Below are 14,665 nucleotides of genomic sequence, written 5' to 3'. Positions count from 1 at the left end.
GGGGGGGGGAGAAGAAGGAAAGGGGGGAGACCTCCAAGGGGGAAAAGCCCCCTCCCCACCCTCCAAGGAGGACGTAAAGTGGAGGGGGGTCTTGGCTTAGAGACCCCCAAGGTGTGCAGGAGGGAAAAAAAGGACCCTGTTGGGGGGGGGGGAGAGAGAAGAAGGAAAGGGGGGAGACCTCCAAGGGGGAAAAGCCCTCTCCCCACCCTCCAAGGAGAGAAAGGGGAGGGGGGGTCTTGGCTTTGGGACCCCCAAGGTGGGCAGGAGCGGTGGAAGGACCAGGACAGAGCCTGGGGGAGGGGGAGAAGAAGGAAAGAGGGGGAAAGACCTCCAAGGGGGAAAAGCCCCCTCCCCACCCTCCAAGGAGAGAAAGGGGAGGGGGGGCTTGGCTTGGAGACCCCTAAGGTGGGCAGGAGTGGGGGGGGGGAGAGAAAACAGGAGCCTGGGGCGGGGGAGAAGAAGGAAAGAGAGGGGGAAAGACCTCCAAGGGGGCAAAGCCCCCTCCCCACCCTCCAAGGAGGGGGAGGAGAGGAGGAGGAGGAGGAGGAGGAGGGGAAGCGCCGGCGCAGAAGAGACGGAGCTGCCGACTTGGCAGCCGGGCGGAGGCGAGGAGGGCGCCGGCGGGGGTCGCGGGGCCCGGCCAAGTAAGCATCTCCCCCTCCCCTTTTGAACCTGGATTGTGGGGAGGGGGCGGAGGAGGAGGGGAGTTTTGGGGGGGTCCCCAGCCCCGATCCCCCCTTTCTCTTCTCTCCCCCCTCCGCATCTCCCGGGGCTCTTTGGGTGGGTGGGCTGCCTGCCCGTTCCCCCCTTTTTTCCTGCCCCGTTCTCCCCCACTCGGGAGCCGGCCAGCCAGCCAGCCACGTTGGCCGAGCGGGATCCCGGCTGGCGGGGAGGAATTGCTGAGTCGGGGTGATGGAGCTTTGGATGGCCAGGCAGCTGGGCTGGTGGGGGTGGGTGGGTGGGTGGGGGGTCTGCTTGGTTCGGAAGGACGCCCCCCTCCCCCACGAGAAGGGGAAGAGGTGTGTTTGTGTGTGTGTGTGAAAATAACAACTTTGGAGAAAGGGCTGTGAAGGTACCGGAGGGAGGGAGGGAGAGAGAAAGAAAAGAGGGGGGAAAGAAAAGAAAGAGAAAGGAGAGAGAAATAGGGAGGGAAGGAATCAGGGAAGGAAGGGAAAGGGAGGGAGAGAAAGAGAGAGAGAGAGAAAGAAAGAAAGAACAGAGAGAGAAAGAAGAGAGAAAGAGGAAGGAAGGAAGGAAGGATGGATCCAGGAATCAAGGAAGGAGGGAAAGAGAAAGGAGAGAAAGAAGGAAGGAGGAATGAATGGATGAAGGAAGGAAGAGGAAGAGCGCGAGAAAGAGAGGGAAAGAAAAGAAAGAGGAAGAAGAGAGAAAGAGGAAGGAAGGATCAAGGAATCTAGGAAGGAAGGGAGAGAGAAAGAAAGAAAAGAGAAAAGAAAGAGAAAGGAGAGAGAAATAGGGAAGGAAGGAATCAGGGAAGGAAGGGAAAGGGAGAGAGAGAATGAGAGAGAGAGAGAAAGAAAAGAGAGAGAAAGAAGAGAGAAAGAGGAAGGAAGGCAGGATGGATCCAGGAATCAAGGAAGGAGGGAAAGAGAAAGAGAGAGAAAGAAGAAGGAAGGAGAGATGAATGGATCAAGGAAGGAAGAGGAAGAGCGAGAGAAAGAGAGGGAAAGAAAAGAAAGGAAGAAGAGAGAAAGAGGAAGGAAGGATCAAGGAATCTAGGAAGGAAGGGAGAGAGAAAGAAAAAGAAAAGAGAAAAGAGAGAGAAAGAGGAAGGACAGAAGGAAGGGTGGAAGGAAGGATCAAGGAATCAAGGAAGGAAAAGAAAGGGAAAGAAAGAGAGGGGGAAGGGAGGGAAAATAGACAAGAGGAAGGAATGAAGGAAAAAGAAGGAAAGTATGAAAATAAAAGGAAAGAAGGAAGGGAATGAGAGGAAGGAAGGAAAATAGAGAGGAAGAGGAAGGATGGCAGCAAAGGAAATAGACGGGGAAGGGGAGGAAGTCAGGAAGAAAAAAGGAAAGGAGGAGGGAAGGAAGGAAGGATAGAAGGAGAAGGAAGGAGAAAGGAAGAAGCAGGGAAGGAAGGAAAAAAGAGGGAGGGAGGAGGGGCGATGGAAGGAAGGAAGGAAAAGAGAGGAAGAAAGGATGATAGGAAAAGAAATAGACACGGAAGGAAGAAAAAGGGAAAGGGAGGAAAGACAGAAGGAAAAGAGGAAGGAAGGAAGGAAGGAAGGAAGGAAGGAAGGAAGGAAGGAAGGAAAAGAGAGGGAAGGGGGAGGGATGACAGAAAGGGGGGGAAGGAAGGAAAAGAGAAAGGGAGGGAGGAAGAAGCAGGGAAAGAAGGAAAAGAGAGGGAAGGGGGAGGGACGATAGAAGGGGAGGGAAGGAAGGAAAAGAGGAAGGGAGAGAGGAAGAAGCAGGGAAGGAAGGAAAAGAGAGGGAAGGGGGAGGGACGATAGAAGGGGAAGGAAGGAAGGAAGGAAGGAAGGAAGGAAAAACAAGCTTTTTAAAAATTAACCTTCCTCCAGAATGCAAGAAATTCTCCTGGATTTTGGGGAAAGTCACTTTCTTTAAGTTAAGGCTGGAATCCAATTCTTAACAACGCTTCTTTGTATTTTGGTCTCAGCAGGTGACGGAGTGGGACACAGCAGGAGACCCAACTGGTCTAAATGGGAGAGAGGCTGCCACCTTTGGCCCGGGAAATATGTCCCTTCCGTAACTTTTTAAGAAAGAAATGCTGGGGGAAATTTGCATGAAACTCAACCCTGGCCTCCCGCCTCTCCTTGTGAAATAAATATTTGGGGCCAAACAAAAGAAGCGCATTATATCTGGATTTACACCACCCCCCTCCCGCGCCGCAACGTCGCTCTCCCTGCTGACTCGGACATTCCCGCCTGCGGTTGAATTAGAAGAATGAAAACAAGATTATCTGGACGTTTGCCGAAGATTTTTTTTGGGGGGGGGGAAAGCAGGAAAACTCCCTCGAAATTAGAATTCATCTGGATTCGAACCTCGTCCTTTTAGCCTCGAAAAGGAGCGAGAAGCTAACTTCCCTGGAAATATTACGTTGATTTGGAAATGCCTCCCAATTCCTGGAGTTCCTCGTTTGAGATACGTGTCGGATCGGTGGGCGATTTGGAATTTTTTAGGGAAGGGGGGAACTGGATCGATGCCCGGCAGGCCTTTTCGGAATTGGCTAAAAGTTGGACTTGATCTTTAATTTTTTTTAAAAAAAAAGCAGAAGAGCGGAGAGAGAGAGAGAGAAAGAGAAAAAAAGAGGCCAAATATGAACGATAACCGCCGATGCGTCTTTGCTTGTCCTCAGGAAACAATAAATATTGCTGAATACTTTTGAAGGAATTTCTGAAAACTGGTTTGTTTGTTTGTTTGTTTAAAAAACAACGAACCCCCCAAATAATTCTGGATTGAAAAAGGAAAAGTTTGCGGGCAGATGGGAACTGTGGATCATTTGGGCTTCTTCGTTGCCAAAAGGAAACTTTTGATTTCTTTTCTTGGGTTCTGGCTGGTCTGCTTATTGCAGTTTTTTAAACCAGCGTTGGAAAAAGACGTCCCCTTAACGTCTGCTTCTCCGCTTTCTGCTCGACTCACGGATCCGTGTTCCAGCTTGTTTCATTCTTGTCTTCCTTCGCTCGATCCTTTCGGGTCTGGAAGCAATCAAGGTCGCTCCAATCGCTTTTCTGGCCTAATTTTGCTGACCCAGAAATGTGGAAAAACCTCAGAAAAACTGCTGGGGGAATAATCATAGGGAATTGCACATTGCAGCTAGACGAACTTCTAAGCATACCACAGTCACTGCACACAAATATATATAAATTATATAGGAAACCCCTGGAAAATCTCTCTAAATAGAGACTTTTTTCCCCCCCTCCCCTCACTTTGCATTGGAATTATTCATCTTGCCAAGGATTCTTTTGGAGTGTTATAGCTTCTGTGTTTGTGGTTTGTTGGCTTGCTTAAGATGAGGAAAAATCTATTTTAAAATTCTCAGGAATCTTTTTTTTCCTTTTGTTGTTTTACCCTCCGGGCACAACGTACATAGAGAGCAAGAGAGAAGAATGCTTCTAACGACTGGCTTTATTTTTTCAAGAGACTTAATATATTAAGGTGTCATTCTGGTTCCCGGAGGCTGTTCACGTCTTCTCATCCCTTTGTTTGATGTTGGAGGCCCAACATGTCTGTAAGTGTAAGTAGGAAAGAAAGAAAAAGAAAGAGAGGGAGGGAGGGAGGGGGGAAGAAAGGGAGAGAAAGAGAGAAATAAAATAAAGAAGAAAAGGGAGGGAGGGAGGGAGGAAGAAATTAAGAACCAAGGGAGGAAGGATAGGGTAAGAGAGGGAAAGAGGAAAGGGCAAGAGAAAGGAAGAAAAAAGAGAAGGAAAAAGAAAGGAAGGAGGAATGAATGAGTCAAGAAAGGTAAAAAGAGAGCGTACAGAGCGAAAGAAAGAAAAACCAAAGAAGGAAGGAAAAGAGAAAAAAGAGAGAAAGAAAGAAAGAAACAAGGAAGGGAAAGAGAAAGAAAAATAAAAAAGAATCAAGGAAGGAAGGGAAAGAGAAAGGAAAGAAAGAAGGAAGGAAGGAAGGAAAGAGAAAGAAAGAAAGAAAAAGAATCAAGGAAGGGAAAGAAAGAACCAAGGAAGAAAGGGAAAGAGAAAGAAAGAAAAATAAGAATGAAGGAAGGAAAGGAAAGAGGGAAGAAAGAAAGAAGGAAGGAATGAAAGAGAAAGAAAAAAATCAAGGGAAGATAGAAAGAATCAAGGAAGGAAGGGAAAGAGGAAATGAAAGAGAAGGAAGGAATGAAGGAGAAAGAAAGAATCAAGGAAGGGAAAGAAAGAATCAAGGAAGGGAGGGAAAGAGAAAGAAAGAAACATAAAAAGAATCAAGGAAGGGAAAGAAAGGGAAGAAAAAGAAGGAAGGAATGAAAGAAAGAAAGAAAAAGACTCAAGGAAGGGAAGAAAGAAAGAAAGAATCAAGGAAAGAGAAAGAAAGAAAAAGAATGAAGGAAGGAAGGGAAAGAAAGGGAAGAAAGAAAGAAGGAATGAAAGAAAGAAAATCAAGGAAGGGAAGATAGAAAAAAAGAATCAAGGAAGGAAGGGAAAGAGAAAGAAAGAAAGAAAGAGAATCAAGGAAGGAAGGGAAAGAGAAAGAAAGAAAGAAAGAGAATCAAGGAAGGAAGGGAAAGAGAAAGAAAGAAAGAAAGAATCAAGGAAGGAAGGGAAAGAGAAAGAAAGAAAGAGAATCAAGGAAGGAAGGGAAAGAGAAAGAAAGAAAGAAAGAGAATCAAGGAAGGAAGGGAAAGAGAAAGAAAGAAAAAGAGAATCAAGGAAGGAAGGGAAAGAGAAAGAAAGAAAGAAAGAAAGAGAATCAAGGAAGGAAGGGAAAGAGAAAGAAAGAAAGAAAGAAAGAGAATCAAGGAAGGAAGGGAAAGAGAAAGAAAGAAAGAAAGAGAATCAAGGAAGGAAGGGAAAGAGAAAGAAAGAAAGAGAATCAAGGAAGGAAGGGAAAGAGAAAGAAAGAAAGAAAGAGAATCAAGGAAGGAAGGGAAAGAGAAAGAAAGAAAGAAAGAAAGAGAATCAAGGAAGGAAGGGAAAGAGAAAGAAAGAAAGAAAGAATCAAGGAAGGAAGGGAAAGAGAAAGAAAGAAAGAGAATCAAGGAAGGAAGGGAAAGAGAAAGAAAGAAAGAAAGAGAATCAAGGAAGGAAGGGAAAGAGAAAGAAAGAAAGAAAGAGAATCAAGGAAGGAAGGGAAAGAGAAAGAAAGAAAGAAAGAGAATCAAGGAAGGAAGGGAAAGAGAAAGAAAGAAAGAAAGAGAATCAAGGAAGGAAGGGAAAGAGAAAGAAAGAAAGAAAGAAAGAGAATCAAGGAAGGAAGGGAAAGAGAAAGAAAGAAAGAAAGAGAATCAAGGAAGGAAGGGAAAGAGAAAGAAAGAAAGAAAGAATCAAGGAAGGAAGGGAAAGAGAAAGAAAGAAAGAAAGAGAATCAAGGAAGGAAGGGAAAGAGAAAGAAAGAAAGAAAGAGAATCAAGGAAGGAAGGGAAAGAGAAAGAAAGAAAGAAAGAGAATCAAGGAAGGAAGGGAAAGAGAAAGAAAGAAAGAAAGAGAATCAAGGAAGGAAGGGAAAAAGAAAGAAAGAAAGAGAATCAAGGAAGGAAGGGAAAGAGAAAGGAAATAAAGAAGGAAGGAATGAAGGAGAAAGAAAGAAAGAATCAAGGAAGGGAAAGAATCAAGGAAGAAAGGGAAAGAGAAAGAAAGAAACAAGAAGAATCAAGGAAGGGAAAGAGAAAGGGAAGAAAAAGAAGGAAGGAATGAGAAAGAAAGAAAAAGACTCAAGGAAGGGAAGAAAGAAAGAATCAAGGAAGGAAGGGAAAGAGAAAGAAAAGAAAAAAATATCAAGGAAGGAAGGGAAAGAGAAAAGAAAAGAGAAAGGAAGATTAAAGAGAAAATAAAGAAAGAAGGGAAGGAAAAGAGAAAGAAAAGAGAGAGAATGAAAGAAAGAAGGGAAAGAAATCAAAGGTTACCCTGACCACAATTTGTAGTAAAACAGGATTGAGAACAATTTTGACCCTCAGGGGAAAGATTTGCATTTCAAGGTGATTTCGGCTCCTTATTATCTGCAAACACGATAAGTGGCAGTGAAGGCTTTGATGTATTGTTGACTTGGGTTGACAAAGAGGGGCACCGAAAAAGATTTTGGGGTGGTGGGGAAGAGGGAGGAACTCAAGGCTCTCCTTAATTACTTTTGCAACTCAAAATACTTTTCCCCTAAAAAAAATCAGCCCTTTTTGAGGTTTTACTTTTTCAAGCTGCATCTCTGGAAAAGCACTTTTCATGCGGTTGTGGCTAAACACAGGCAGTCCTTGACTTACAACAGTTCGCTTAATGACCGAAATTACGCCGGGACTGAAAAAAAATGATGTAGGACCGTTTTTTCACACTTATGACTCCTGAGCCACACTTATGACCATTGCAGCATCCCCGTGGTCACATGATCAAAATGCAGACGCTGGGCAACCGACTCGTAGTTATGGCGGTCGCGGTGTGGGGGAGTGTCAGATGATTCCCTTTTCGCGGCTTTCTGACAAGCAAAGTCCACGGGGGAAGCCAGATCCACTTAACGACTGGGTTACTAACCGAACAGTGGCACGGATTCGCTTAACAGCCGTGGCCACAAAAGGGTGTAAAACTCACTTTACAAACGTCTCGCTTAGCAACAAAAAATGTTGCCCTCCGTTGTGGTCGTAAGTCGAGGATTGCCTCTAAAGGGAAAATCGAGCGGCTTAGGGGTTTAGGAATCCCTTCTCACGCTTAAAGAAGGCTCCCCTCGCCAGTCTGAAAAATACGGCAGCTTTTCCTGAAGCGCAAAGTTAGGCCTCACTTCAATTTTGCGTTGACGATTGAAATATTTCCCGTCGATAACGTACGATTTTGGCTGAAATTCGTCAACTTTCTGCTTTCTGGGTCTTAAAACTCCCCTCCCCCCCAATGAGATCATTTCTGGCTAAATTTTATTTGTCAACACCCAGATGAGTGATTTCACTTTTTTCCTTGTCCGCCAAGTAACCATCAAAATCATATCCGCCCTCACCCCGTCAGAAACAAGATTATTGCTTGAGATTTATATTCTGTTTTAACCAGATCTTGGATTCAGCCGGTTCGGAACGGTTCAACCGAAGTGGTAGCAGCAAATTGCGGGCGGCCGCCTCGGCTCCAAAACGTCCTGTGTAGCCCCGTTTTCGACGCTGCGGACATGCGTGCACGCTGCACATGTGATCAAAGCGCATGCGCCCAAGGCGGGCGCACGATGCAAGTGTCCGTCCGCATGCGCGCTCACAGTTATGAACCTAAATGAATCCCACCGCCGATTTTAACATGATTATTAGAGTTTGCAGGACTCTGGGATGGCTTAAGCAAAAGCTGGGGTGGGGGGGGGGGGAAATGGGGAATCAGAGCTTGTCCTCAACGTACGACCACAATGGAGCCCAGAATTTCTGCCGCTAAGTGAGACGTTGGTGAAGTGAGTTTTGCCCCCTTTACGACCTTGTGAAATGAATCGCCGCTGTTCGTTAAGTAAACGACACGGTTGTTAAGTGAATCCGGCTTCCCCGTGGACATTGCTTGTCGGACGGTCGCAAAAGGGGATCGCGTGACCCCGGGACACTGCGACCGTCGTAAATACGAGTCAGTTGGCAAGTGTCGGAATTCTGATTACGTGTGCGGGAGGATGGTGCAACGGTTGTAAGTGTGAAAAAAAGCTCCCGAGTCACTTTTTTCCCGTGCTGTTGTAACTTCGAAACGTCACTAAGCGAATTGTTTGTCAGTCAAAGACTACCTTTACTTATTTTTTAATGTTTTGTGGGTTGGTAAATCCATCTCTCTCATCCAACAAAAATGTAGAAAAAGACAAAAGATAAAATGATAATACTAAAAATAAATATTTTTAGTAGGACCATCCATGCGGTGATGGCAATAATAAAGCCTAATAAATTTATTAGTTAAAAGGAAAATTAATAACAAAAAAAAACCTCAATTAAAAAGTGGATTAAGAACCTCTTTTTCTGGCATCAGTTTTCTAGGTTTCTACGACATGGTATAAACACTATAGATAATCCTCCACTTACAACCACAATTCAGCCCCAGATTTACGTTGCTAAGTGAGATATTTATTAAGTGAGTTTTGCCTCATTTTACGACTTTTCTCATCGCGGTCATTAAATGAATCCCTGCCGTTGTTAAGTAAGTGACACGATGGAATCCAGCTTCCTTATGGACGTTAGCTTGTAAGATGGTCGTGAAAGAGATCGTGTTGGCAAGGGTCTGAATTCGGATTACACGACGGATGTCGCAACGGTCGTAAGTGTGAAAAAAGCTCCTAAATCACTTTTTTTAATCCAGGAAATGTTCAGCAATTGAGTTTTAAGTTTAAAAAAGTTTTGGTTGCAAAACTCCACAATTGTTTATAAATGGGAACGCTGAGCAATGCCGGAATTTGTCTTTTCGTTCATCCCGTTCCCAATTTTTGGGCAGATTTCCCAGCCAAACGTTTATTTTTCGGAGGAATTCAAGCACGGATTTAAAAATGCAACTTCTCCGGGCAGTCTTAAAAGAAGTCCGCCCCTAGTGGGTAGAGCCCATTCAGAATATCAGGGAAGGGGAAATGGCCAGATTAAGGGCCGTTTAAAAACTCCCCGCCAGTGAAGAGCTAACATTATCCCTGAAGCACTAGTTTTCTACATGCGGGGAGAGTAAATTTGCAGTCCTTTGGCTTGGGGCTTTCTCAACCAGATGTTTCCAAAGCTGTTTCAGCCAACAGCTTCTAGGTTCCTTAGGGAACAGGATGATGGGATATAGCTGCCTGGGAGGCAGTTGGAAAAAATAGAATAGCTGGGCATGATGGGAGGTGTAGTTGTAAGAAGTACCTGTGCAACTTTGTCCTGTGGTATAATAACCTTTCTCATGCATATATATTTTTAAATGTTACCCCTATGTAGAGATCTAACGCAGAAGCCTACAGAGTTTTTAATGTACAGACAGTCCTACTTTAGCGACCACAGTCGGGTAATTTGATTGTCGGTCGCTAAGTGAAACATGATTTCCCAATCTTGGTTCTGTTTTTCTTCGCTTGGCAGACCTGCAGTAGTCATAAGTGCAAGAACTGGTCGCAAAGTTCCTTCCTTATTACTGTTGGGACCACAATTGGTCACTAAGCGAGACAGTCACTAAACAAGGACTACATATTATAGAAAGGGAGATGCTCATACAGACAAACATTAAAACTTACAGTTGTTGGTCCCAACAACTGTATGTTTTGCAACCCCAAAAAAAGTCATTTTAGCATCTTGGTTGTGGATAGTCGTGTGAACTGGGAACTCTGGGAGTTGTAGTTTGAGGATTCTGGGAGTCGTAGTCTGGGGATTCTGGGAGTTGTGGTCTGGGAATTCTGGGAGTTGTAGTCTGGGAAGTCTGGGAGTTGTGGTCTTGGAATTCTGGGAGTTGTAGTCTGGGAATTCTGGGAGTTGTGGTCTGGGAATTCTGGGAGTTGTAGTCTGGGAATTCTGGGAGTTGTCTTGGAATTCTGGGAGTTGTAGTTTGGGGATTCTGGGAGTTGTAGTCTGGGAATTCTGGGAGTTGTAGTCTTGGAATTCTGGGAGTTGTAGTCTTGGAATTCTGGGAATTGTAGTCTTGGAATTCTGGGAATTGTAGTTTGGGGATTCTGGGAGTTGTAGTCTGGGAATTCTGAGAGTTGTAGTCTGGGAATTCTGAGAGTTGTAGTCTGGGAATTCTGAGAGTTGTAGTCTAAGAATTCTGGGAGTTGTCTTGGAATTCTGGGAGTTGTAGTTTGGGGATTCTGGGAGTTGTAGTCTTGGAATTCTGGGAGTTGTGGTCTTGGAATTCTGGGAGTTGTAGTCTTGGAATTCTGAGAGTTGTGGTCTAGGAATTCTGGGAGTTGTAGTTTGGGGATTCTGGGAGTTGTAGTCTTGGAATTCTGGGAGTTGTAGTCTTGGAATTCTGGGAGTTGTAGTCTTGGAATTCTGGGAATTGTAGTCTTGGAATTCTGGGAATTGTAGTTTGGGGATTCTGGGAGTTGTAGTCTGGGAATTCTGAGAGTTGTAGTCTGGGAATTCTGAGAGTTGTAGTCTAAGAATTCTGGGAGTTGTAGTCTTGGAATTCTGGGAGTTGTCTTGGAATTCTGGGAGTTGTAGTTTGGGGATTCTGGGAGTTGTAGTCTTGGAATTCTGGGAGTTGTGGTCTTGGAATTCTGGGAATTGTAGTTTGGGGATTCTGGGAGTTGTAGTCTGGGAATTCTGAGAGTTGTAGTCTGGGAATTCTGAGAGTTGTAGTCTAAGAATTCTGGGAGTTGTAGTCTTGGAATTCTGGGAGTTGTCTTGGAATTCTGGGAGTTGTAGTTTGGGGATTCTGGGAGTTGTAGTCTTGGAATTCTGAGAGTTGTGGTCTAGGAATTCTGGGAATTGTAGTTTGGGGATTCTGGGAGTTGTAGTCTTGGAATTCTGGGAGTTGTAGTCTTGGAATTCTGGGAGTTGTAGTCTTGGAATTCTGGGAATTGTAGTTTGGGGATTCTGGGAGTTGTAGTCTTGGAATTCTGGGAGTTGTAGTCTGGGAATTCTGAGAGTTGTAGTCTTGGAATTCTGGGAGTTGTAGTCTGGGAATTCTGAGAGTTGTAGTCTTGGAATTCTGGGAGTTGTCTTGGAATTCTGGGAGTTGTAGTTTGGGGATTCTGGGAGTTGTAGTCTTGGAATTCTGAGAGTTGTGGTCTAGGAATTCTGGGAATTGTAGTTTGGGGATTCTGGGAGTTGTAGTCTTGGAATTCTGGGAGTTGTAGTCTTGGAATTCTGGGAGTTGTAGTCTTGGAATTCTGAGAGTTGTAGTCTGGGAATTCTGAGAGTTGTAGTCTTGGAATTCTGGGAGTTGTAGTCTGGGAATTCTGAGAGTTGTAGTCTTGGAATTCTGGGAGTTGTCTTGGAATTCTGGGAGTTGTAGTTTGGGGATTCTGGGAGTTGTAGTCTTGGAATTCTGGGAGTTGTAGTCTTGGAATTCTGAGAGTTGTGGTCTAGGAATTCTGGGAATTGTAGTTTGGGGATTCTGGGAGTTGTAGTCTTGGAATTCTGGGAGTTGTCTTGGAATTCTGGGAATTGTAGTTTGGGGATTCTGGGAGTTGTAGTCTTGGAATTCTGAGAGTTGTAGTCTTGGAATTCTGAGAGTTGTAGTCTAAGAATTCTGGGAGTTGTAGTCTTGGAATTCTGGGAGTTGTCTTGGAATTCTGGGAGTTGTAGTTTGGGGATTCTGGGAGTTGTAGTCTTGGAATTCTGAGAGTTGTGGTCTAGGAATTCTGGGAATTGTAGTTTGGGGATTCTGGGAGTTGTAGTCTTGGAATTCTGGGAGTTGTAGTCTTGGAATTCTGGGAGTTGTAGTCTTGGAATTCTGAGAGTTGTAGTCTGGGAATTCTGAGAGTTGTAGTCTTGGAATTCTGGGAGTTGTAGTCTGGGAATTCTGAGAGTTGTAGTCTTGGAATTCTGGGAGTTGTCTTGGAATTCTGGGAGTTGTAGTTTGGGGATTCTGGGAGTTGTAGTCTTGGAATTCTGGGAGTTGTAGTCTTGGAATTCTGAGAGTTGTGGTCTAGGAATTCTGGGAATTGTAGTTTGGGGATTCTGGGAGTTGTAGTCTTGGAATTCTGGGAGTTGTCTTGGAATTCTGGGAATTGTAGTTTGGGGATTCTGGGAGTTGTAGTCTTGGAATTCTGGGAGTTGTAGTCTTGGAATTCTGGGAGTTGTAGTCTTGGAATTCTGGGAATTGTAGTTTGGGGATTCTGGGAGTTGTAGTCTTGGAATTCTGAGAGTTGTAGTCTGGGAATTCTGAGAGTTGTAGTCTTGGAATTCTGGGAGTTGTGGTCTTGGAATTCTGGGAGTTGTAGTCTTGGAATTCTGAGAGTTGTAGTTGGGAATTCTGAGAGTTGTGGTCTAGGAATTCTGGGAGTTGTAGTCTTAAGAATTCTGGGGGGTTGCAGTCTTGGAATTCTGGGAGTTGTAGTCTTTAAGAATTCTGGATATCGTAGTCTGTAGAGCAGGGCTTAACACCAAACTTTGGAAAGTGTGACTTGAGCCCTGAGTATCCACCTTGTTTTTTTGTCCACAGGCGCAGTTGTGTCGTGCGCTCTACGACAACACGGCCGAGTGTCCGGACGAACTCTCCTTCAACAAAGGAGACCTTATGGTCCTCCTCCAGCCAGAAGGGACCGGCCTGGAGGGCTGGCACCTGTGTTCCTTGCACGGCCAGCAAGGGATCGTGCCCGCCAACAGGGTGAAGGTTCTCCCCGAGTCGGGATCTCACCCAAATCACACCCCGGCAGAGGTCTACCAGGTCCCGAAGAAGGAAGGTCTTCTTCTGATGGGGAAGATCTCAGATGGATCCATGGACGGATGGAGAAGAAGAGATCAAACGAAAGAAGAAGAAGAGGTGAGAAGGGGGGGGGGGGAACCTGGAGGTCTTCTCCTGCTTGTTGGTCTCCATGGTGTCACCTTGGAGAGGTGACACGAAACATCCCCAGGGACTTGCTACCGTCTACTCAAACTTCTACCCAAGATGAGAAAGATGGACTTCAATATCTTCCACCAGAGCAGCGTTCGCTGCTCTGGTGGAAGATATTGAAGTCCATCTTTCTCATCTTGGGTAGAAGTTTGAGTAGACGGTAGACAAGTGTATTGAGAGATTCCCACCCATTTTAGCTGTGTGTGGATGATGGGAACTGTCCTCCACCATATCTACAAGTTCCCAGGGTGGAGAAGTATGCCTACTAGAAGAGCTGTTGAGGAGCAACTTTTCGATCTTCTAAACCCCCCTAAGATGTTGACCCCCAAACTTGCTTTTGAGGTCCACTTGGATGGGATGGGTCACCCAACCAACCCCGATGAAAGCTGGTTTCCTCCGCCACACCAAACCACAAACGCTCCACCCCCATTGTAGCCTAGCCAGGTTGGTGCGCAACCTATCTTGAGATATGGTTTTGAAGCTCCAGGGATCATCAGCTCCTTCTCTCCAGATCCTGATTCCTGGTTTCTCCTTGTCTTTTTCTTCCACCCCAGGTCTATGAGATCCCACCACCGGCAAGGCCCTGCCCGTTGCCCCCAGAAGGGATCTACAGGGTCCCTCGGGGGACCCGGAGGGAAGAAGATTCTGCAGAGGTATTTTGAGAGGCCAAAGGAGAAGATGGGCCCGGGGTCTGTTTTGGCCTTTTCTTGCCACAGTTGTTAAAGTGAATCACTGCAATTGTTAAGTGAGTCACCCGGTTGTTAAGTGAATGGCTTTCCCCATCAGCTTTGCTTGTCGGAAGGTCGCTAAAGGGGGGTCACATGACCCAGGGAAACTAACGGTCATCAGTATGAGTCAGTTGCCAAGTGTCTGGTTTTTGATCACGTGGTTGTGGGGATGGGGCAACGGTCGTAAGTGTGAAAAACATCTCTTCAAATGGTCACTAAACAAATAATTGTAAATCAAGAACTATCTGTTTTGTCAACTGAGATGGCATGGCTATTTTATTTTATTATTTTACTTTATATTTTATTTTACTTTACTTTTTAATTTCATTTTATATTTTTATTTTATTTCTTTTTTTTTAGTTTATTACAATTTTTTATTTTAGCGTATTATTCTACTCCATTCTTTGATTTTACTTTATTAATTTATTTTATTATTTTGTTGATTTTATTATTTGGTTATTCTACTCTATTCTTTGATTTTACTTTACTATTTTATTTTACTGATTTATTTATTCTTTTATTCTTCTATTCTTTTATTTTACTTCATTTTATCATTCCACCCTCCATTGTTTTATTTCATTTTTCTTCTTTTTTATTTTATTCTTCTAAATCTATCCTTTTTATTTTATTCTTTTAAATCTATTCTTTTTTTATTTTACTTTGCTATTTTATTTATTTATTCTTTTATTTTATTCTTCTATTCTTTCATTTTACTTTATTTCATTATTTTACACTCCATTGTTTTATTTTATTTCGTTCTTTTTTTATTTTACTCTTCTAAATCTATCCCTTTTTATTTTATTCTTCTAAATCTATCCCTTTTTATTTTATTCTTCTAAATCTATCCCTTTTTATTTTACTCTGC

At 44.1% G+C, this 14,665-nt stretch overlaps 1 protein-coding gene across 4 annotated transcripts; it reads left to right on the top strand.

The window, feature by feature from the left end:
• Positions 1 to 576: 576 nt before the first annotated feature.
• Positions 577 to 14,264, top strand: LOC309400776 (embryonal Fyn-associated substrate-like). 4 transcript variants are annotated; one of them, XM_081969434.1, is made up of 4 exons: positions 577 to 644; positions 2,644 to 4,215; positions 12,680 to 13,000; positions 13,627 to 14,264. In XM_081969434.1, exons 2-4 carry the CDS (start codon positions 4,210 to 4,212, stop codon positions 13,732 to 13,734), a joined length of 435 nt encoding a protein of 144 aa, XP_081825560.1. In that variant the 5' UTR covers positions 577 to 644; positions 2,644 to 4,209; the 3' UTR covers positions 13,735 to 14,264. The 4 variants fall into 4 exon arrangements, with proteins under 4 accessions (XP_081825560.1, XP_081825558.1, XP_081825559.1 ...); XM_081969432.1 differs by having other exon boundaries at positions 2,644 to 4,221; XM_081969433.1 differs by having other exon boundaries at positions 585 to 644; positions 2,647 to 4,221.
• The last annotated feature ends 401 nt before the right edge of the window (positions 14,265 to 14,665 follow it).

Source organism: Natrix helvetica, assembly GCF_964273705.1.
Source record: "Natrix helvetica genome assembly, chromosome: W".
In the NCBI taxonomy this organism is placed as follows: Eukaryota; Metazoa; Chordata; class Lepidosauria; order Squamata; family Natricidae; genus Natrix; species Natrix helvetica.
Note: the sequence above shows the minus strand (reverse complement) of the source record. Positions and strands in the feature narration are given on the sequence as shown.